The 22851-nt window shown below is 43.7% G+C and overlaps 1 protein-coding gene across 1 annotated transcript in view; it reads right to left on the reverse strand.

Moving 5' to 3' along the window:
• SMG1 (SMG1 nonsense mediated mRNA decay associated PI3K related kinase) overlaps nt 1-21292 on the reverse strand; it is a 70884-nt gene extending 49592 nt beyond the window's left edge. The window contains exons 1-11 of the mRNA XM_075830175.1: nt 21063-21292; nt 13188-13345; nt 11768-11917; nt 10533-10669; nt 5565-5623; nt 4320-4533; nt 3505-3630; nt 3297-3369; nt 2928-3025; nt 2474-2647; nt 669-893 (exon numbers count right to left, since the gene is read on the reverse strand). Of these exons, the coding sequence (XP_075686290.1) occupies nt 669-893; nt 2474-2647; nt 2928-3025; nt 3297-3369; nt 3505-3630; nt 4320-4533; nt 5565-5623; nt 10533-10669; nt 11768-11917; nt 13188-13345; nt 21063-21145 (1497 nt within the window). The 5' untranslated portion in view covers nt 21146-21292. The remainder of the gene's footprint in view (nt 1-668; nt 894-2473; nt 2648-2927; nt 3026-3296; nt 3370-3504; nt 3631-4319; nt 4534-5564; nt 5624-10532; nt 10670-11767; nt 11918-13187; nt 13346-21062) is intronic.
• Nucleotides 21293-22851: the final 1559 nt, after the last annotated feature.

Here is a 22851-nt window from a genome sequence, read left to right on the forward strand (position 1 = left end):
CAGACATATACACAAAATTAATTCCGATTCAAAATGTAAAATCTGCACCTAAAAACGCATTGAGTGCAGATTTTACCTGCGGAATTAGGCTAAGTTCACACGGAGTATTTTGGGGGAGGAATATCTGCCTCAAAGCTCCAAACGGAATTTTGAGGCAGATATTCCTCCCCCAAAATACTCCGTGTGAATAGCAATTATCGCGCCGTTTTTCGCCCGCGGCCATTGAGCGCCGCGGGCATAAAACACGCTTTCTCCTGCCTCCCATTGAAGTCAATGGGAGGTCGGACGCGGAAGCGCCCGAAGATAGGGCATGTCGCTTCTTTTTCCCGCGAGGCAGTTTTACTGCTCGCGGGAAAAAGACGCCGACGCCTCCCATTGAAATCAATGGGAGGCGTTCTCGGGCCGTTTCTGCCGAGTTTTGCGACGCGGTTTCCGCGTCAAAAAACTCGGCAAAAGACCCCGTGTGAACATAGCCTAACCCAAGTTTATCTGCGGTTTTGATGCAGATTTTCAGCACCAAATTCTAAAACGTGTGCATATAGCCTGAAACTGGTGATGGGAGCGGGACCAAGTGACGATCGCCCCAGTGGCCGCATTAGGAAAGGGGTGGTCTCAGACTACATCACACCTTTAAACTGGTTCTGTTAAAACCATTTCAAAATACTTACCAGGGTTAGTAAATTGAGGACAGAGATCATGTAATCAGTACCAGATGTCTGACAGTTCTCCAGTTGATCTAACCCGTACGAGATTACCATTTCATAGTGTATTGCCATGTTGGGATCCATACTGCCAAGTAATACACCAACACATTCATTGGCAGCTGTTAATACAGTCTCTGAAGAGAACACCTGGTTGGCTGCAGTAACACACCTCATCACACGATACAAGATCTGAGGAATAAAATGGAACAGTAACACTTAATGTAAACAGGAGAAAAGACCAATGTCGGAGTATGGCTTCGTTCACATCTGCGACGCGGTTCCGTTCATGGGCTCAGTCAGGGAAACCCATGAACGGAAACCATAGTTTTCAGTTTGCATTAAGATTGATTTCTATGGCAACGCTTCAGCTGCTAATGGTTTCCGTTTGTCTCTGTTCCGTAAGGTTACCGGTTTTTTGGGGGTGAAATCAATACCGTAGTAAACTAAGCTATTGATTCCGCTGCAAAAACGGAAACCATACAGAACAGAGACAAACGGAGACAATTAGCAACAGAAGCGCCGACATTGAAATCAATGGTAATGCAAACTGAAAGCTATGGTTTCCCCTGACTGAATGATCTGACGGAACCGCGACGCAGATGTAAACAAAGGCTAATGGAAATTAGAACTTTAGGGACATTGTTGAAGGATGCCCACATACCGGATTTACATAAATGTCGAAGAAAAAAGACAGAAGCCATCAAATGTAAGCTGAATATAAGAGACCCGAAACCAGTCAACCAGACCTCTACAAGAATCAATCAGGAGGAAGTCATCCTGACACAATTTTATCACATCTGCAGGTTACTTCTCCCCTATACATCCTGCATTGTGTTTATTTCTGTAGGTATGCTGAGCAGTTACTACATACAACATCCCTGTGCTCGGCTGTTTCCATCAGCCCCATAGACTTTAAATGGAGCAGCAGCGCATATGCCCAGCCTCCCCTCTATTCAAACTACTCCTATCCTCTGTTTTGCAGCTGGTATGGGGGGAGGGGGGGGGGGGGGGTCTCCCATTCTGGCGAACGGTGGAGGTCCCAGTGGTCAGACCCCCACCGATCTAGGGGTTTTAACCTATCCAGTGTATAGGTGAAACAGGCTAGAAAACACCTTTAATGATCGCCATGTTAAAATACAATTAAAGTCCAAGTCTGGTGACAAATCAACATTAGACTTATGTAAAAGACACAACATTGCACGCATAAATTGCAGCCAAGTGATACCCGATTCTGCTCCAAATGATGATCTGATGCGGAAGCGGCTCCATAGAGGCATGTATAAAGGGTAACTAAAAACTTTTAAAATACATTTGACGCACCATAAGTTTTGATCAGTAGTGGTCCAAGCACTGAACCCCACTGATCGCTAAAACGAAGCGCCAGGAGCACTCGGGTAAACACTGCGCCACTTCGTTTCTAAATGGCTTTCCTCGGAAAGCCGAGCAAGCTGTGTACAGACTCATGCTTTCTATTAAGTCCGTACACCGCTCCAAAGAAAGCCGATCAAAAATGAAGCGGGACAGTACTCAACCCAGTGCTTCGTTTTAGCGATTGGTGGGACTGTCAGTGTTCGGATGACCACCGATCAAGTATTTCTGACATGTCACTATGACATGTCAAATGTTTTTTAAAAGTTTAGTTACACTTTAAAAACATGAAAGTGAACAGTAGATCGGCTTTTTTATTTACAGATCACCTATTTAATCTATTAGAGCACCATCGCTAATGGTTTCCATAACATTGTCATTTCCACCTTATTGTTTCTTACATCTGTGACATAAGCTTCAGTAATTGGAGGACCTCTGATTGGACTGAATCTCTCCCCAATACTTTGTACCACTGTACTGAACACTCTGAGAAGAGCAGCGAGTTTAGGCAATGAGACTGAAGGAGGAGGAATGTCTTCATCAACAGATTCACCAGAGGCAATGTTACCGAGATCCTGGGGGAAAAAAAAATGTAAAAATAAGAAATTAATAAATCCTCGCTGAGGCTCACAATGCAGTCTTAGTCGGGGGTTCCATCATTTTTTCAGGCAAGAATAGAACATTAGGAAGCAATATTTTTGCCCTGAAAATGACCGAAACATCAATGGAACCCAGTATATGTCAATGGGGTCTGCCGCTCACCGTTTAGAACGGCCATAGAACTACATGTATATAAATGAATGTACATATCCCACATTATATTCAAATAAACCAAAATCGTATACAGCTTCTTACATCGGCATAGGCTTCCATGTCTTCCAAAAATTGCCCCAATAAAGTTGTGGAAAATGCTAGGTCAGCAACCCAAAATGGCTCCAGACTTTGCAGCCACCCTGCAAGCAAAAGCCAACAGATTAAATTCAGGCATTCAAGCAAACTTAAGACCTAAACATAGTAGAAATAGTGACTACAAAAAGGTACAACAAAACTACAATGGGCAATTTAGCATGGTTTACTGGACAAGTATTTTGCACTATTGTGTGTTGCCAAAAGGAGAATTCTAAAAAGGTAGAAAAATGACACTTTCAGGGTGTTTCAAAAAAAAAAAATAAAGTTTTTAGACAATGAAGTCTACGCACACTTAGGGTGCATCAGTAACCTTACCTGATACTTGTTGTGTGAGTGAAGATTTCTGTGTAAGATCTATGTGCCATCCAACCAAAATATCAACAGTGTCCTAAAATGCGAGAGAGAGGTGGAAGTTCATTTTGGCCAATCCCAATCAGACGTTGTTCATATAAAAACGGGTAAAGCATGAGGACACTACAAGATAGGTCATTATTTTATTCCCCCCAATATTGATAGAACTCACCCTGAAGTTTGTGCTGAAGATATGAGGGTAGCAGCGGGACACTAGCAAGATGCATTTCACACATTTACACAGCAATTCTGGCGTATCTAGATTCTCCAAGATTGACTGCAAGCTGGTCATAACCAACTAAAATTTAAAAAAAAAAAAAAGTCAGGAATATAATTATTCAAACACTGGATAAAGGAACAGAGGCTGAACAGTAAAATAAACAATCACAGGCATTTTACTAGCTGAAGTAGCAAATGAATATAGCTAGGAAGTGTTCTCTCTTGTTGATCGATGGGACTGCCACCGACTACAAGGAAAACCCTGCTTAAGCTACTTAAAACTTTACCTGCTTAGGGGTTTCCATTGGTCTGCTCTGTCAGAGGAGAAGAACGGAAATACCGGAAGCGCCGATTCCCTTGTACGATGGACCCCACCGGTGGCCGACGGAACCCATAGACTTTAATGGGTTCTGTCGAGTTTCCGTCAAGGGAAGTCCATGGTTTCACTGGAAAAAATAGCGAGGCATGCTGCACTATTGTTTCCGCAGTCTTTTGGCCGGACCTGCGATGGAGGACTCTAACTAGGACTCCAACGCAGAGAACAAGGCCTTAACAAAGAATGCATTTACGGAATCGTGTCATATCCATATGTTAACACTTCCTTTTCTTGTGCCTTCGCAGCTCAGTGTTATAATATCGAAACTGGGACTGCGCAACCAATCAGATCGCCTCTTTCTTTCCTATGCTAGAAAACAAAGATAAGCTTTGGACTAGAGGATAAGCTATAAGAACTCACATTCAAAAATAATGCTTTACTTCTATACTTGCCTGCATCACAGAAGAAAATGCTTTCTTCTCGCCTACAGTTTCAAGAGCTTTGTAGGTAGCACACAGGAAAAGAAGTTTGACTTCATCCTTAGAAGACGAGCTAAACTTGCTAAATATCCACTTAAAGATCTTCTCTGCCTCATAGCTCAGCGCAGCACAGAGCAAGCCCAAGCACTGTGCCCCCTCCTGCCGCAGTTCCTGGAGTAGTTTACTACTGGAGAAACAGAACATTGAAACCTTTAGCAAACATACGGATACAAAACGAAAAAATCTTTACTTGTTACCATTTAGAAAAAGCAAACAGTGGTCCAATTAACTCTAATGTGCTCTTATTTTATAAGCTAAACTTCTGAAAAAAACAAAAAAACTACACAACACGAGGTACAGAGAGGCCACTTCGTACGCTGCAGTGAATGGAACGGCTCCCGTTCGCATTCTCTATCGGGATGTATATGCCGTATTCGATCTCTGTATGTGTCGTTAATCAACAAATACAGAGATGAAGAAAAAAAAATGGCAGCCCCCATAGAGAAGAGTAAGAAAAAAAATAATAAAGTAGAACACAAATAAATAAAATTTATTTTAATATCATACTAAAAGCAATATTATATATATATATATATATATATATATATATAAAAAATAATAATTTCATGACACCTTCCCTTTAAGCAGTAAATTCAGAGTGAGTGAACGGTTAGGAGGGGGGTAAAAAAAAAGTCTGATAAGCTGAGAAAAAGGCATTTTTCACTAAACGGATATCACAAGATGTCTTAAAGTGTAGCTAAATGTTCGACAAACTTCTGACATGTCATAGTGACATGTCAGAAGTTTCTATTAGTGGTGGTCCGAGCACAGAGATCCCCACCAATCGCTAGAACAAAGCAGCGGAATCGTTCGTGTGAACGCTCAGCTGCTTCGTTTCTGTTCGGATTTTTCCAAAAATAAATGTATCTGTGTACGGACTCATAGACTTTCAATTGAGCCTGTACACCGATACATTTCCGGAAATAGCCAGACACGAAGCAGCCGAGTGCTTACACGAGTGCTTCATCTGCTTCGTTCTAGCGATTGGTGGGGGTCTCAGTGAACGGACCCCCACCAATACAAACTTCTGACATGTCACCAGGACATGTCAGACGTTTGTCGAACGTTTAGCTACACTTTAAATTGATTTATGCAATGTTTGTCAAATAGTTGGTGACCATTTAAAAACGTACATATAAAAAGGTTCCTAAGACATACCTTTCATTTAACACATCACTTATAGCGGACAGGATGTTGTCAAGTTGTTTAACCAGCACCTGCACAGAAATGTAACCATGGTAGGTTATTGACATCAGGTTATGAAAAACAGACCATCACTAAATAACGAAAACATGAAACTGGACAGAATACTTTGACTGACTTGGTGTAGTATTTGGGAAGAAAAAAAAAAAGCACGCACGCGAGATTCTTGTACCTCATTAGTTGCAGGTATGAGTGATAGATGCAGTATCAAATTATTTTACAGCCATACAAAAGCAAATGAACAAATATTCTAAGACTTTTCAAATAAAAATACAAAAAAAGGCTATGAAAATTAGTATTCGGCAGCGAGGTATTAAATTATTAAAATTGAGCAAGAAAAAAAAAATAAGAAATTCAAGTGTTACATGATTTTTTTTTTTTTCTCTCCCCATAAAACCCCTTTCTTGTTACATTTATTGAGGGGCACAGAACCATGGGTAGGTCCTTGTCACTAAGCGGCTGACACTAGGTAGGACTAAGTGTTGGCCCAGGGAGGCCATACCCTTCCCACAGACACTGGCTAATCAGTTACAGAAGCAGTAGAAGAAAATAAATCATTAAAATATCTCATGCCTGGAAAAACAAAAAGGGAGCGTGATCTGTGTCCGCCGTTGAATTCAACCAAAAAGGTATTTTACGATTACAAAAATCCAATTTACTCGTTAATATCATTGGGGGAAACAGCCGCACCATGGGACATCCTACAGCAGTCCCAGACGGTGGGCCCGAGAAAGGAGCCGTGCAACCGCCCTAACACATGGCAGCCTGGAGCACCATCGCGACCCAGACAGGAATCCGAAACAGCCAGGAAATGGATCTGGAAGAATTTGATTAATGTGTGTCCAGGTAGCGGCCTTGTAAACCTAAGAAACTAGAGTTTGGTGCCCTACCGCCCAGTATGCACGAACAGGCATAGAATAGCAGGTAACACAAAAAAGGGAAGAACTTGGTCCTTGGATTGATAAGTTTCCAAAATGACAGACCGAGCAATTTTGGCTTTGGAAGCCACCAGGCCCTTGCATAGACCTTCACGAATCACAGAGAATCTGAACAACTGTCTCAGCAAGGTAGATACGAATTGCCCTGACATCAAGACGGTGAAGTGCGCGCTCCCTCAGACAGGAAGGAGGGGCAGAAGGAAGGGAGGACGATATCCTCAACGATGTAAAAGCCCGAAAACAACTTTCGGGAGAAAGGACAGGACACCATATATGAATGTTAAGGAATTAAGATTTACAGGATAAAGCAGCCAGTTCCAAAACCCGTCCGATTGAAGTAATGGCTAGAAGAAACGCAACATTCCAAAAAAGCAACCGGAGAGAGATGTCGCACAATGGTTCGAAGTAGCAAGTCTGCAGAGTCATCAGCACCAGGTTAGGGTCCCAAGGTTTAGTAGAATGGACTGCATAACTTGATCTGGGAACAAAAGGCCACGCGCATTGGAAAAGGATAAACAGAGCAAAGACCTATCCTATGAGGGAAGCAAGGCCAAGGCCTTGACCAAAACCAACTGCGGGAAGGAAAGAATCCTGGTAGTAGAACAAACCAGGGGATTAAAAACTTGGCTGGTCGCACCAAGAGAAATAGGACTCCCACGTGGAATGATATGCTTTAGACAATTGTGGTCTTCTGGCCTTTGACATGATCTGAACGACAGGGTCAGAAAGACTGCAGAACTTGGCGTCAACAGCCAGGCAATTAACCTAAGCGGAATAGAAGACCTTGTGAAAAAAAGTTCATGACACAGCGGAAGTTGCCACGGTACAGCCGTGAGCAGATTGAGGAGTTCGGTGTAGCGGGCCCGGCAAGATCAATCTGGGGCCAAGAGGATGGCTGGAATGCAGTTCACCTTAACCCCTTCCCTCAGCCATTTTTTCGGATTTTCACTTGTTTTTTCCTGCCCACTTTCCAAAAGCTATAATTTTTTTATTTTTACATCTACATAGCCATACAAGGGCTTGTATTTTGTGGGTCAAGTTGTATTTTTTCATGGCACCATTTATTGTACCGCATAATGTACTGGGAAGTTGTAAAAAAATTTGTGGGGTGAAATGGGCAAAAACAGCGCTTACGCCATTTTTTTCACCTTATTCTATAGGTTGATACAATTACAGCGATACCAAATTTATATGTTTTGTTTTATGTTTTACCACTTCTAAAAAAATAAAACTATTTGCTAAATTAAAAAAATCCTTTGTGTCACCATATTTTGAGAGCCATAGCTTTTTGTTTTTCCATCAATTTAGCGATGTGAGGGCTTAAATTTTGCGGGGCGAGCTGTAGTTTTTACTGATTCTCAAGTCGAAGGATTGATCAGAGGAGACAGACTGATCCTACAAAAAGATGTGGCATCTCCGGTGATAATTCGAACAGGGAACACATGTTGAGGAGGCGGAGTGAGCTTAGAAAAGATTGAAGCAGGCTGTGCAGGTCAGAGTGATCCTATGTATGGTGCCATGGGAGAACCCATGGAAGAATTTGCTGAGAAAAGACAGTCCCCATATGTACAGCCCGTGACGAGGATCAGAGCCCACCAGCACATTGGACCCGAGCGCCCGATAGGACTCAGGAAGTCAACGGATCAAAGGAGGGTTGGGCGTACGGCCAGAAGATTTCAGCCTACGCTGCAACACTTTTGCAGATCCAATACTTCTTTCTACCTAGCCTCAGCCTCCTAGTGGCAAGGGCCACTAGAACCCATGGTGCGGTGTCCCCCAATGCCTTTAACGGGAAATACACTACAGGCCACTGCCAAAGTATAGAACTTAGTTGCCTTTCAGTATATTTACAGATGGGTGTCCGTAGCGCAGAAACGATCCGCAAAATATAGAACATGTCCTATTTTTGTCCGCAATTGCGGCACGGAATCCGAGCGCTTCTGCAGTTGCGAAAGTGTTGCTATGCGACGCCAGGGGATTACCCAAGATATATAGATTAACTACGGACCGTATTTGTGCACAGCGTGCCGTATATGCGGATGACTACGGATCCATATTTGAAGACAGTTACATAGTTTGTATGGTTGAAAAAAGACACGTCCATCAAAGGAATGGGAAAAATTTCTAATATTTTTTTGTTCTAGTAAATTATCGAAACCATTTTTAAAGCCATCTACTGTCCCTGCTGTGAGCAGCTCCTGCGGTAGACTATTCCATAGATTCACAGTTCTCACAGTAAAGAAGCCTTGTCGCCTCTGCAGGTTGAACAATTTTTTCTCCAGACGGAGGGAGTGCCCCCTTGTTTTTTGGGGGAGTTTTACATGGATCAGGATTTCATCATTTTTTTTTTTAATGTGCAATTCATATATTTAAATAAATTAATCATGTCCCCTCTTAGTCGTCTCTTTTCAAGGCTAAATAGGTTCAATTCTTTCAATCTTTCCTCATAACTTAGATTCTCCATGCCCCTAATTAGCTTTGTTGCTCTGCTTTGTATTTTTTTCCAACTCCAGGGCATCCTTTCTATGAACTGGAGCCAAGAACTGAACTGCATATTCTAGATGAGGCCTCACTAATGCTTTGTAAAGTGGTAATATTACATCCCTGTCCCACGAGTCCATACATCTCGACAATATCTTGCTGGCCTTAGAAGCAGCTGATTGACATTGCATGCTGTTATTTAGTTTATGATTTACATGTACAACCAGATCCTTCTCAACAAGTGACTCCCCCAGTGTAGCTCCCCCTAGGACATATGATGCATGCAGGTTGTTGGTACCCAGGTGCATAACTTTACATTTATCTACATTAAACTTCATCTGCCAAGTGGATGCCCAAACACTTAGTGCGTCCAAATCAGCTTGTAATTTACGAACATCTTCCATACACTGAACAATACTACACAGCTTGGTGTCATCTGCAAAAATAGAAATGGTGCTATTAATCCCATCCTCTATACCATTAATAAGTTGAATAATAGTGGTCCCAGCACTGAACCCTGGGGTACACCACTTATTACCGGGGACCATTCAGAGTAGGAATCATTGACCACAACTCTCTGGATACGGTCCTTGAACCAAATTTCAATCCAATTTCAAACTATATTTTCTAAACCTATAGTCCTTAATTTACCCATTAGGCGTCTATGGGGGACAGTGTCAAATGCCTTTGCAAAGTCCAAAAACACTAAATCCACAGCGGCCCCTCTGTCTAGACTTCTGCTCACCTCTTCATAAAAACAGATTAGGTTAGTTTGACAACTTCTGTCCTTAGTAAAACCGTGCTGGCTGTCACTTATAATACTATTTATTGTCACATAATCCTGTATATAGTCCATCAATAGCCCCTCAACATTTTCCCCATGATGGATGTTAAGCTTACTGGTCTATAATTACCCGGGGAAGACCTAGAGCCCTTTGTGAAAATAGGCTCCACATTTGCCCTGCGCCAGTCCCTTGGCACTGTACCAGTCAATGGACAATCTCTAAATATTAAGAAGAGAGGGACAGAAATAATTGAACTAAGCTCTTTAAGAACTCTAGGGTGTAACCCATCTGGTCCCGGGGCCTTGTGCACATTTATTTTATCTAACTTAGCTTGGACCATATCTACATTTAGCCAATTCAGTATATCAACGGATAGTAAAAATCATTACGGTTGTGGGCATGAGGCCTACGTTTTTTGTGCAGTTAAGACTTTTTCAACATGTCAAAAAAGGCTAATATGTTGGGGTCAGTAGTGGGCACAATAAAGTTTTGACAACTTCCAATTACATCTATAAAAAAGTGCAAAGCACGGCCAATTTGTCCATTTCCTTGTTTTTAAGATTGGTCACGGTCCCATTTGCCAGACTCATATGAACCACATAATGCTCCCATGGAAAACCCTTCTAAATATTCAATATAAAACAAACAGTGGACTTGAACAGTGTAACAAACATTAAAGTGTTAAAAACAAGCCAGAGGAAGTAAAGAAAGGTCCTTACCATTTTGTTTTCTGGCTGCTGAATAAATTCCTTCAGCTGCTTAACAGTAGCCAGTCTTCGGTCCCTGTCGTCCTCCCGGGTAATCCTCCGTAGAAGATTCGACAGTCGAGACTCATCAGAATAGGACAGCGATCTCTCTAAGAAAATACATACCAAAAAAACAAAACATTTTAATCCTAATATAAAGCTGTAAGGAACAAAAATCTGGGGAAAGTGTTACACATATAATTCACTTTAAGAATGTCATTGTTTGCTCTTTATTTAACCAATTGCATTAGCTAAATTATTAGTCACCATAAAGACAGATAAACACAGCAGCCGACATATGGAACAGTAATGGGAAAATCATAGAATATGATAAGTGAAAGCAGAACAAAATTTGTGTTTACTGGTTAAGTGTTTGTTTTTTCTGATCAGGTTTCCCATAATGCTCTATATGAACACATGCAAAGTATTGGAGAATACATTTCTGTCAGGCTTATTCCAAGGTCTGCAAAATACCGGCTTTGTGAGCATTAGGAATTGTAATTTTGCGATATTCTGAATATGAACAAAAATAATTGACAGTAGAAATGACTTCCTTTGTTGCATCTAACAAAAAGGATGATTACCGAGGCAGTAATAAACCACAAGAGGAGGAAAATAGAGATATAATGAACATCCCTGCACATCCACATAGAATAATAAATAATATGTCACAAAATATAATAACCTTCTCCAGAGTTCCTTTGCTCATGCTGTTTGGTTCCGCTGACCCCATCCCTGTAAGCACTCCTGCGTGGTGACAGGCCATCCATAGGAGGATGCGCCATGTGAGCTGGCCAACCAGTAACCGACTGCTATACTAATGTTGTCAAGTTGTGTAGCGGCATCACAACGGTAAGCACCACATATCAGCATGCAAGAGTGCAAACAGATGCGGCAGAGGACATGGACAGCTGAGGCATGAGAAAAATAGGTACTTTTTGAAAACTCAGAAGAGAAACTGAACTCTGCATAGAAGTCCTACAGGCTTAAAAACTCGTGGAAGGAGAACAATTCAAGGTCTTCTATTCATTAGTGACTCTGTACGTTAAACACTTTGTGGATGACAAATATTGGATGGGAGGTAGGAGAAAAAAAAATAAAAAATATTTCCCTACAATAAGGGATCAGACAGCTCTGCCCTCTGCATATCCCAAGCGTTGTAAATGCATCTAGTGTATGAGTAACCATACGTACGGATCATAACATACCCTGGGATTTCCTCATATCTTTTGTGGCTAAAGCACGGTTTCCATGCTGAAAAGTGAAGTCAGGGCTCACATTGTTAACCCTCAGCTCTTGCCCCAACGACTTCCGACCAAAAGCATTTTCTCCAGATCCTCCATTGATGCTGTAGCTATCTAGAGAAGCAAGAAAAAAACCTAAACTTTCCATTTCATACAACTCCAATTAGAAGGTATAACCCTACAAAAAGGTATAGAAACATAACAGGGGCAGACACAGAGGGCCCCTGCGCAAGAACACTATATGGGCACAGGAATCTCCAATAGCTCATCAATGTGCACCCCCCCCCCCCCCCCCATTATGGCTTTAACACCCCATCAGTAGTTGTGAGCTTTGAAATTTGTTAGCTCAGTTTCTGACTAAATTTATTAGATAGTAGGCAGCTACTGGCTGCTTTAAAGGGGTTGTCCGGGCATGGACTACGGATGACCTATTCACAGGATAAGTCATCGGTGGGGACCGACAACCGAACACTGATCAGCTGCCACTGGAAGTCCATGCCGGAAGCAGCGGTGCTGCAGTACTCCACATATTCAAGTGAATAGGAGCAAAGTTGCAGTTTTGTATCATGGCTGCAATGCAGTGTACTGAGCCACCTGCTTCCGACTCCGAACACTGCATACAATGAACGATATCCGGTGCCCGAAGGCAGCCGCAACCACTTATCGGTCCGAGTGCCCCCGGTCATATACTGATGACCTATCCCGTGTACCGGTCATCAGTAGTCCGCATCCGGACAACCTCTTTAAGGGTGTAGAGGCTTCCCTTTCCTACTGGGCCACTGCATACATATGGTATGTGCGCCCCTGATACACGGACTGCAGTAATAGTGTGAAAACATCATTCAACGTTTAAACATTCTTATCACCCAAGTTTTATCCCTTTACTTAAAAGCGTACCTCCACTTTCAGTGAAAAACGATTACAGTGCGGGAGCGTGCACTAGAATTATTTTTTTAATCACTTGTATCACTGATTTTGCTTCTAGCAGCAGCGCGGACTGTGTGAAGTCAGTGCTGCCGGCTACTCATAACTTCAGTGAGAGACACAGTGTCCTGCTCGTCTCCAAGGCTCCCGTATCCAGAATGGCCGTTAGCTGGGTATGAATCCTATGGCACTGGAGGGCGTTCTGGATACGGGAGCCTTGTAGACCAGCAGGAAGCTCTGTCTCCTGAGTCTCCCAATGAAGAGTTATGAGCAGCCGGCAGCACAGACTTTACACAGTCCATGCTACGGATAGCAGCAATACAGCGAATACTAGTGATTTAGACAAGTTATTATACCGCACACTCCTGCACTATAACCGTGTTTCACTGAAAGCGGAGGTACACTTTAATAAGCAGTGAACAGTCTGTAGAATTAAGTTTTAAACACAAAGTGTTGTTACCTTCCTCTGCATTGTGCACCTCAGTATGAACCCGGACATCATCATGCTTTTGTCGTCCAACTGAATTTGAAGTGTGTGATCCATAGGAGGCAGAATTGCCCCGATCTCTGGAAGTAGAGTATTTTAATTTTTCGTGGTCGGCTGAAGCACTATCAGCTCTACAAAGAGGAAAAAAAAAATTGCCATTAATCCAGTATTTTCAGTTCTCACAGGTGTTACAGATATACTTATACTAAGAATACCAGGTTAGGGCTCAGACACAGCCGTTTCTGTTTTGCGGACCGCAAAACACAGATCCTAGTGGCTTCTGTGTGCTGCCCGTTTTTATTGTGAACGCATACGATAGAATGGGTGACATGGCCCACAAATAAGGACAATTATAGAATATGTTATACATTTGTAAAACGGACACATGGATCTGTACAAAAAAAAAAAGTGGATGTGTGCATGGCCCTAAAGAAATGAAGAGTTCCGTATGCTAGCTGCAAAAAGGAAAATAGATAGGACACTGAAGAAAACAACAGTCGTGTATAGAAGTACTAAATACTAGGACCCAGGTGTATGAACTCCAGGCATGGAAGATTGAAACTCACCAATGCTTCTACTAGAGCGACACAATTTAGTGGAACTTGGAACAATAAAATGTGTTCGGTGACAAATCATTAACCCTTTAACAACCAGTGCTTCTGCTACATTGTAGGAGCTTTACACTTGCGCTGTAGGTTTACAATGGCGCAGGCCCCAGCACCACATGCCGTACATTTAATGCACATGCAGCTTAATAGGTTAAGAGAATCACAAAGACAGCAGTGACCAAGTTTCACACAGACCAGGGAAACCCATGCATGGTGTTCAGAAGTTCTCCCTGTGCTTGCATGGGTTTCCTCGAGGTAGTTTGGACAGCTTCCTCTCAAACACCAGAATTGTCCTAACAGTCTCTGTCCCAATTTCCTTAGGATTCTGCGTGGCCTGTGCGCCGAGATCCGCTTGATCAGCTAATCTTTCTTGGAGAAGTGCGGCAGGAGAAACACTTTGTCACTGTCCTAAAAGGGGATTACTTTGAAACTCAACACTAGCTGGTAATGAATTACTATAGGATTGGCAGACAATATGCCACGTGTGGTCCTTGCTGTGTATATTGGCACAGTGGCCACATGTTACACTGTAGTCAACGAGATTTCAGAAATCCTATTCACAGAGTGTGGTTGAGAAACGAGGTTAGGTTGTGGCACTTTTTTTTGGTGGGGTTTCCCTGTAGATTTCCCCTTTGTTTTCTGACGGTCAATCTCATACACCATGCATTGGTCCACAGTGAATTATATCTGAATTGTAGGAGGCAAGCATTACTAGAAGCATAGCATATCGCTCTTTAGATCAACCCATTTTTTTGGGTTAGGTAAATCATCATCCACATCGTAACTAAGCCTGAACATCTGCGCTTCACCAGCAGCAAACTCGTTTTCCCTCTCAAACTCAGTATAACATTACAAAAAGAGGAGTCAATTATGTAGTTTCATCAGAGATTGCTGCAAACCAGAGGAAGACCAGTACCTTATGATCACTTCTGTCCTAGCTGCATCTCACCAAGAATTGAGGGCTGCCTCACCACACAATCGGAGAAGCATTGGTGTAGAAGTGAATCTGGCAAAGTATTAGGCTAGCGCCAAACTGACTTTTGGTCAGCCGCAGCATTACAACAAACATAATGGGGTAGATTTACTACGACAAAAAAGTCAGAATTCTGGCGTAAATGGTGCTAAAAAAAAAAAGTGCATACAATCCAGATCGGTTACATGTTCTAGACACGTTTTGCACCTCACTAGACACTTCAAAAGTGTCCAGAAAAGTTGAGTAGCCAAGTGGAGTTCTAAAATGCGCCAAGATTAGTAAAGACGCGCGCCATAATTTTGGCACAAAATACTGCCCTAAAGTCAGCCAACCAAGAGGTGGCGTAAGTTAGAGAGAAGCATCTAACATGTCCATCAAGACACCAAATATATCATACAGCGTGCGCAACTGTGATCAATTCGGCAGAGTTTCTGCGTGCTGAATTTTAATCTGACTTAGTTTGAGATAGGAATAATAAATCTGCCCTAATGTTTCCCTATGGGAAATAAGGTTATCAGCAATCTTTCACCATTTATATTGCAGGAATATCAAAACAACCACTTATCATGGGGACAGGTCAGTAGCTTTGATCGGTGGGCATCTGAGCACTGAGACCCCCCATTTATCGCTAAGCACTGAGCCGCTTCTTTTCTGATTGGATTTCCTTGAAGCGGTGTACGGACTCAGACTTTCTATTGAGCCCGTACACCGCTTCGAGGAAAGCCGATCAGAAACGAGGTGGCACAGTGCACACCTGAGCGCTTCGGCCACTTCGTTTTAGCAATCGGCAGTAGTCTCAGTGCTCGGACTCCCACCGATCAAAGCTTCTAACATGTCACTATGACATATCAAGAGCTTTAGTTACACTTTAAAGTGTACGCTTTAGGCTCTGTTCACACCTGCGTTGGGGTCCCGTTCGGACGTTCCGTCTGAGGTTTCCGTCAGTACGGAACCCTGAGCAGACACAAAACCAGAGGTTTCCGTTTCCATCACGATTTCAATGGTAACAGAGCAATAGCGTAGTCGACTACGCTATTGCTTCTGGCAAAACAACGTCTCCGGTGCACAAAAGAGAAACGGAAACCACGGGCACTGGTTCCGTCACCATTGAAATCAATGTTGATGGAAACTGAAACCTCTGACGGAACGTCAGAACGGGACCCCAAACACAGATGTGAATAGAGCCTTATAGAGCAGAGTGAAACCATTTCAGAAGCTGAAAAAAAAAACAAAACATTTGAATCTGAAAATGTACATATTAACTAAAACTGAACTTAATATAAAGACATGACAATAAATAGGGCATTGGGTAAATACAGTATAAGTCAAATATTGCAAACAGATATGACGCGGATGTGGACACACACACACACACACACACACACACACACCTCAGTCCACAGAAAAACACTAAAAGGTGAAAAGCTAACAGTACCGAATCGTACCTAGAAAAAAGCCGGTTCTAGCATTTTGGCGGAATTGTTTCAATAAGAAAGTTGTAAATAAGAGGAGATGGCAGAACAATGCTGTAGAAACCCATGACACATCCTGAACGTGTGAATAAGGTCTAAAAAGGAACAGCCCTTGTTGCTGCAGTCTTCTGAAAAACCAGACCAGGTTCCAGAAACACTGAACTTGATACATCAAGGTCGCACAAACCACCAAGAGACAGGTAGTTATCGGCACCTAACTTCCTGGCTTGTTTTATATGGATCCCAATTGTTTTTATTGCTAGGCCACTAAAATGTCAGATCGGCTCTAACTGGGTCCTTTCAGAACATGTTCAGCTGCACGTGAATGAGAGCATGCTCATTCTGATCTGGATATTCACTTTCCATGTAGAAGGGATAAAATCCACAGTAAGGCCTAGTTCACACGGAGGAGTTTACAAGCAGAAAAATAATCTGCCTCAAATTTCCTTCAGGGAAAAACGCCGCCAAAAACCTCTTTCTGCACCTCCCATTTCAATAGGAGGTCAGAGGCGGAATCATGGCGAGATAGAACATGCTGCTAAAAAATCTGTCAAAATCAGCGCCAAAAAACGCTGCAGAAAATACGCTGTGTGTGGGTACCATTAGGGTATGTTTAGACAGGGCGGATACACTGTGTAAAAGCACATGTAATCCGCCCTGGTGGCTGCAGTGAAATCCGGCCAAAAAACTACAGGTAAAAAAAGTTTTTTACTTACCCGCAGCTATTGCGACACGTCCCTCTGCCATCAAGTAGCCTGGCCTCGTGTGATGCCATTTCATCCCATGTGACCGCAGCAGCCTGTCAGATGCGACATTTCCGCCGCAAAAATCGCAACAAGAAAAAAGCAGCGATAACGCAAATACAATTGACACGCTGCGGATTAGAAAAATGCACCGCACGTCAAATTCTCAGCATTTTCCCTGCTTATTGTTCAAATTTCATCCACTTTGCTGCTACTTTATTGTGCTACGGTTTTTCCGCAACTAAATACGTCGCAGAAAATCCACAGTATTTACGCTATATGTCAACTTACCAATAGGTTCAGTCACACGCGGCCTTTTGTTGCAGAAGATTCTATGACTGAAAATCACTTCCATTCATATGAATGTGGTTGTTTCTGCAACAGTTACATGGATTTCTGCAAGTTCTAGGGGAAGAAATTTCTGCAACAAAGTCTGCCGTGTGTGACTGCACCCTTACACAAACAGCACACAGTTTTCAATAGGAAATGTGTAACATCTCACATGCGGTGGCAGTGCCGGAGAATTGAACACATGCTGATAGGTAACCCTACAGTTTACAGCTGATCACTCAGGTCCCAATAGCGGGACACCCTACTAAAAAGGGGTTATGAAGAGTGGGCAAGTTTTTTAAGGAATAGCAATTCCCTTAATAAATCCTATTAACCAAATCATTGATTTTAGGAGTGTGAGCGATTAACTAACACGGAAGGGTAAACACCGGGAACAGAAATTTCATGTGGATGCTCTCCCCAGCACTTGCATGCAATGAATGTAGAGAGGCGATGTGCCAACAAAGATAACAGTCCTCCTCCTCTATCCAGACCGTGGACAGCACTGAATTCTGTTCACTGGGACCAATGCCCGTTATTACCTAATAAGGGGTAAAGCCGCCCAAACACTTTAGACTTCGTCGGCTGAGCTCTATTAGCCCACAGCCAGCCCTCCCAACTTGCACTCGGCTGTGGGTCTGGAGTATCTTTTCTTCTGCATTGTGCCGCTCCTCTGTTATCCCTCCTGGAGATTTATAAATACATTAATAACTGGACATTCCCCCTTTCAATGGGGCACATCCATACCTAGCCTGACACTGTTCAAACAGCCTGGAGCAGTCATGGTCTCACACACGAGGCAAATTTTCATAGCTTATATCTCAGGGTGTGTGTGATAAGGACTATGCAACAGTGACCAAAATAGGAATTTAAAGGGGCTTTCCATTTCAGCAAATAATGCGTATTCATTATATAACACTGTCTGACAGTATAAAACTAGACCAAGCAGGCAGAACATGCGCACACTGTGATAGATTTGGCGCATCTTGCTAGACACTTCTCTTCTTTACGCCACCTTTGGTTGGCCAACTATACACCAATTGTGTGTGTCAAAATTTTAGCACAAGGGCCCCCTTGTCTAGACAATTTACAAGGGGGCCCAGTGAGGCACAAAGGGTGTAAAACACATGATAAACATCACGCAAGGCACGTACGCCAGTTTTTTGGCCCAAATTAAGCCAGAATCCTAGCGCATTTAGCTTAGTAAATCTCTATTGTTTTTCAATCCCATGTTTCCAGGATCTCTGCTTGTATTTGAATGAGAGCTGTAAGGCCAGGTTCACATGGTGAGTTTCTATCGCGTTTTTGTCATGCATTTTTTTGTTTTGGTTGAAGAACTCCCAGAGAGAGACATGGACATTTATCTACCAAAACAAAACCGCACGCTAAGGGCCAGTTTTTGACACGGAAAATGCCTCCCATTAATTTCAATGGGAGGCGGAGGCGTTTTTTTTCCCGCGAGCGGAAAAACCGTCACGCGGGGAAAAGGGACATGCCCTATCTTCAGGTATTTAAACCTCTGACATCAATGTGAGGCAGAGAAAGTGTATTTCGCTGCATTTTATGCCGGTGGCCCTCAATGGCCGCGGGTGAAAAATGCAGCGAAAATCTGCGTGCTGGCAGAGGAAAATCTGCCTCAAAATTACAAACGGAATTTTGAGGCAGATTTTCCTCCTGCAACAAACTCCGTGTGAACTCACCCAGGAACACAATAAAAATGCACCACGTGAGCCCATCCTAAGGCCACATGCACACGACCGTAAAAGCCTTCCGTAATTGTGGACCGCAATTACAGCCCCATTCACTGCGATTGTCCATGGACACCTTCCCATTTATTTACGGGAAGGTGCCCAGGCCGTAGAAGTGTACCGCAAAAAAAAAAAAAAAAAAAAAAAAAAAAAAAAGGACACGTCCTATCTGTTGCTTTTTACGGGCTGCGCTCCCATACTTTGTACGGGAGCACGGGCCGCAAATGCGAACGACTGTCCACGGCCAGCCATGCCCGTAATCAAACCCAGTGATTATGGGCACGGCTGTGTAATGGGGCCTTACAGTACAGTGATCAGCTTTTCAATGACTGCAAACAGAGATCTTGGACACCATGAGGAACTGATAGACCAAGTATGATAGAAAATTCTATAACTTTTCATTATACAAGCCTTATTGTCTGAAAGAGGAATACGACATTTAAATAATACTCCAATCCAGAGAAGTGTCAGAATGCAGATACATGACTTGGTCTCAATACTTCCTTTCCAGTATAGACAGTAAGTTTATATTCACACAGGGCAGAATCGTTGAAGACATTCCTGCAACAAATCTGCCGCATGTGAATATAACCCTAAGGCTGGCCATACATTTTCGATAGCTGTCAGCTGAACAGTCATGCGGCCAACAGCGATACGTCCCGACTCCCCCATTCACAGGAAGACTCAGCTCACCTGAACGTGCATGTGTTCTCAGGGATAAAGCCGCTGCCAGACTCCTCATCTAATACCCAACAAAAGGATCGGGCACGTTGGAATCCAAAATACCCGACCCCTCTCTCCTGACATCTGCTTTCAGGGTAGAGTCGGGACGCCGTCATACACATTAGACAGACGGTCGTTCAGTCCAGCCAAAAATCAGCAGGTTGGGCTTATGTACATCTAATGCGTATGGCCGGCTTTAGTGATACTGCCAAGCAGGGCATCAAACACCACCTTTCAGATTGGGGGTGCTCCTGGCACCGGGTATAGTGTTACACGCAGCTCAATGTGTCAGCTCTGGCTCATAGAGGGGGTCCTGAACATTGCGGCCTCCTATTATAAGGTCTAATAAGCCCAACTAGGATATATGAATAGGGGGCAAATTATCGGTCCAAACTGATTTCAGGGTGATCGTAACTATAATTGGACAGAGTAAATGAAGGAAGAGACCAGGGATAAGATTTATTGTTTATCTTCATTGCTAATGCCACCTGTATCTAAAAAAAAAAAAAAAGTGAAAGGAAATTTCTCATTCACTGACACATATCGGACATGTTACAATCCAACCTTACTGGTTCCCAACAAGAAAAGAGATGGTAAGCGACCACGAAGCAATCGCTGTACACAGAGGGGCAGTCGCTGCAGTGGAGTAGGTCACTTTGAGAGAAGCGCTTACACCGGGGTACCCAGCACCTCCCTCTATGAGCCGCTCCTCTTCAGGGGTGGGCGCTGGGTGTCCGGATTTATAATTTATAGGATTACAGTTGACAATCTCGTGTCTGGGACTGACAGCGCCGCAACTACGAGGAGAAACAGATCACACAGAATGGGCTTTAATCAATTTGATTGTTTCCTACAAGATAAGCGGCGCCAGTGGCTCCTGCTCCTACCACACACATGACTTGCTTACTTGGCTGATTGAGACAGTCTGCAGATTCACCCAACATTGTGCCAAATACTGAAAGCAATGTACTACATGTGTGCTGCCCTGGCACCGGCCTAGATGGCACACAGCTCTGGTGATGAGGGGGCAGTCAGGAGACATGAGGGGTCCCTGGTAGTAGGGGCGCAGTGCTGGGTGGATGTGTGAGCAGTCAGGCTGTCCCCGGGCAGTGTAGGCCTCAGATAAGTCCCCGGTGTCTGCTATGTAACCCGGGCGCTTGTCATACACAATTCAGGCTCTCGGTACCCGGACAGTCATGTGCTGTCCCCCTCCGCCCCACGAGCAGCGCTAGGCCTAGGCCGCCAACTGACCTGGGTTGCCAGTCATTCCAGCTCCGCTGGTACTGCTTGCTGCTGCTGCTGTTCAGCCGAGTCCCCGGGGCTCTGCGGCTCATTACCTTCCCCTCGCCGGCATGGCCAGCAGCAGAGGACGAGGCTACAGGGAGCGGGAACTGGAGGAGGAGGCCGAGGCGGGAGTAGTTGTTTCGGTTCCTGCTTCCTGAGGAGGCGGCTCTGGATCACTGTGTGAACTGCTCGCTCCGGGGCTGTGAGGCAGAGAAAGTGTATTTCGCTGCATTTTATGCCGGTGGCCCTCAATGGCCGCGGGTGAAAAATGCAGCGAAAATCTGCGTGCTGGCAGAGGAAAATCTGCCTCAAAATTACAAACGGAATTTTGAGGCAGATTTTCCTCCTGCAACAAACTCCGTGTGAACTCACCCAGGAACACAATAAAAATGCACCACGTGAGCCCATCCTAAGGCCACATGCACACGACCGTAAAAGCCTTCCGTAATTGTGGACCGCAATTACAGCCCCATTCACTGCGATTGTCCATGGACACCTTCCCATTTATTTACGGGAAGGTGCCCAGGCCGTAGAAGTGTACCGCAAAAAAAAAAAAAAAAAAAAAAAAAAAAAAAAAAAGGACACGTCCTATCTGTTGCTTTTTACGGGCTGCGCTCCCATACTTTGTACGGGAGCACGGGCCGCAAATGCGAACGACTGTCCACGGCCAGCCATGCCCGTAATCAAACCCAGTGATTATGGGCACGGCTGTGTAATGGGGCCTTACAGTACAGTGATCAGCTTTTCAATGACTGCAAACAGAGATCTTGGACACCATGAGGAACTGATAGACCAAGTATGATAGAAAATTCTATAACTTTTCATTATACAAGCCTTATTGTCTGAAAGAGGAATACGACATTTAAATAATACTCCAATCCAGAGAAGTGTCAGAATGCAGATACATGACTTGGTCTCAATACTTCCTTTCCAGTATAGACAGTAAGTTTATATTCACACAGGGCAGAATCGTTGAAGACATTCCTGCAACAAATCTGCCGCATGTGAATATAACCCTAAGGCTGGCCATACATTTTCGATAGCTGTCAGCTGAACAGTCATGCGGCCAACAGCGATACGTCCCGACTCCCCCATTCACAGGAAGACTCAGCTCACCTGAACGTGCATGTGTTCTCAGGGATAAAGCCGCTGCCAGACTCCTCATCTAATACCCAACAAAAGGATCGGGCACGTTGGAATCCAAAATACCCGACCCCTCTCTCCTGACATCTGCTTTCAGGGTAGAGTCGGGACGCCGTCATACACATTAGACAGACGGTCGTTCAGTCCAGCCAAAAATCAGCAGGTTGGGCTTATGTACATCTAATGCGTATGGCCGGCTTTAGTGATACTGCCAAGCAGGGCATCAAACACCACCTTTCAGATTGGGGGTGCTCCTGGCACCGGGTATAGTGTTACACGCAGCTCAATGTGTCAGCTCTGGCTCATAGAGGGGGTCCTGAACATTGCGGCCTCCTATTATAAGGTCTAATAAGCCCAACTAGGATATATGAATAGGGGGCAAATTATCGGTCCAAACTGATTTCAGGGTGATCGTAACTATAATTGGACAGAGTAAATGAAGGAAGAGACCAGGGATAAGATTTATTGTTTATCTTCATTGCTAATGCCACCTGTATCTAAAAAAAAAAAAAAAGTGAAAGGAAATTTCTCATTCACTGACACATATCGGACATGTTACAATCCAACCTTACTGGTTCCCAACAAGAAAAGAGATGGTAAGCGACCACGAAGC

This window comes from Rhinoderma darwinii, chromosome 6, assembly GCF_050947455.1.
Source record: "Rhinoderma darwinii isolate aRhiDar2 chromosome 6, aRhiDar2.hap1, whole genome shotgun sequence".
Classification (NCBI taxonomy): Eukaryota; Metazoa; Chordata; class Amphibia; order Anura; family Rhinodermatidae; genus Rhinoderma; species Rhinoderma darwinii.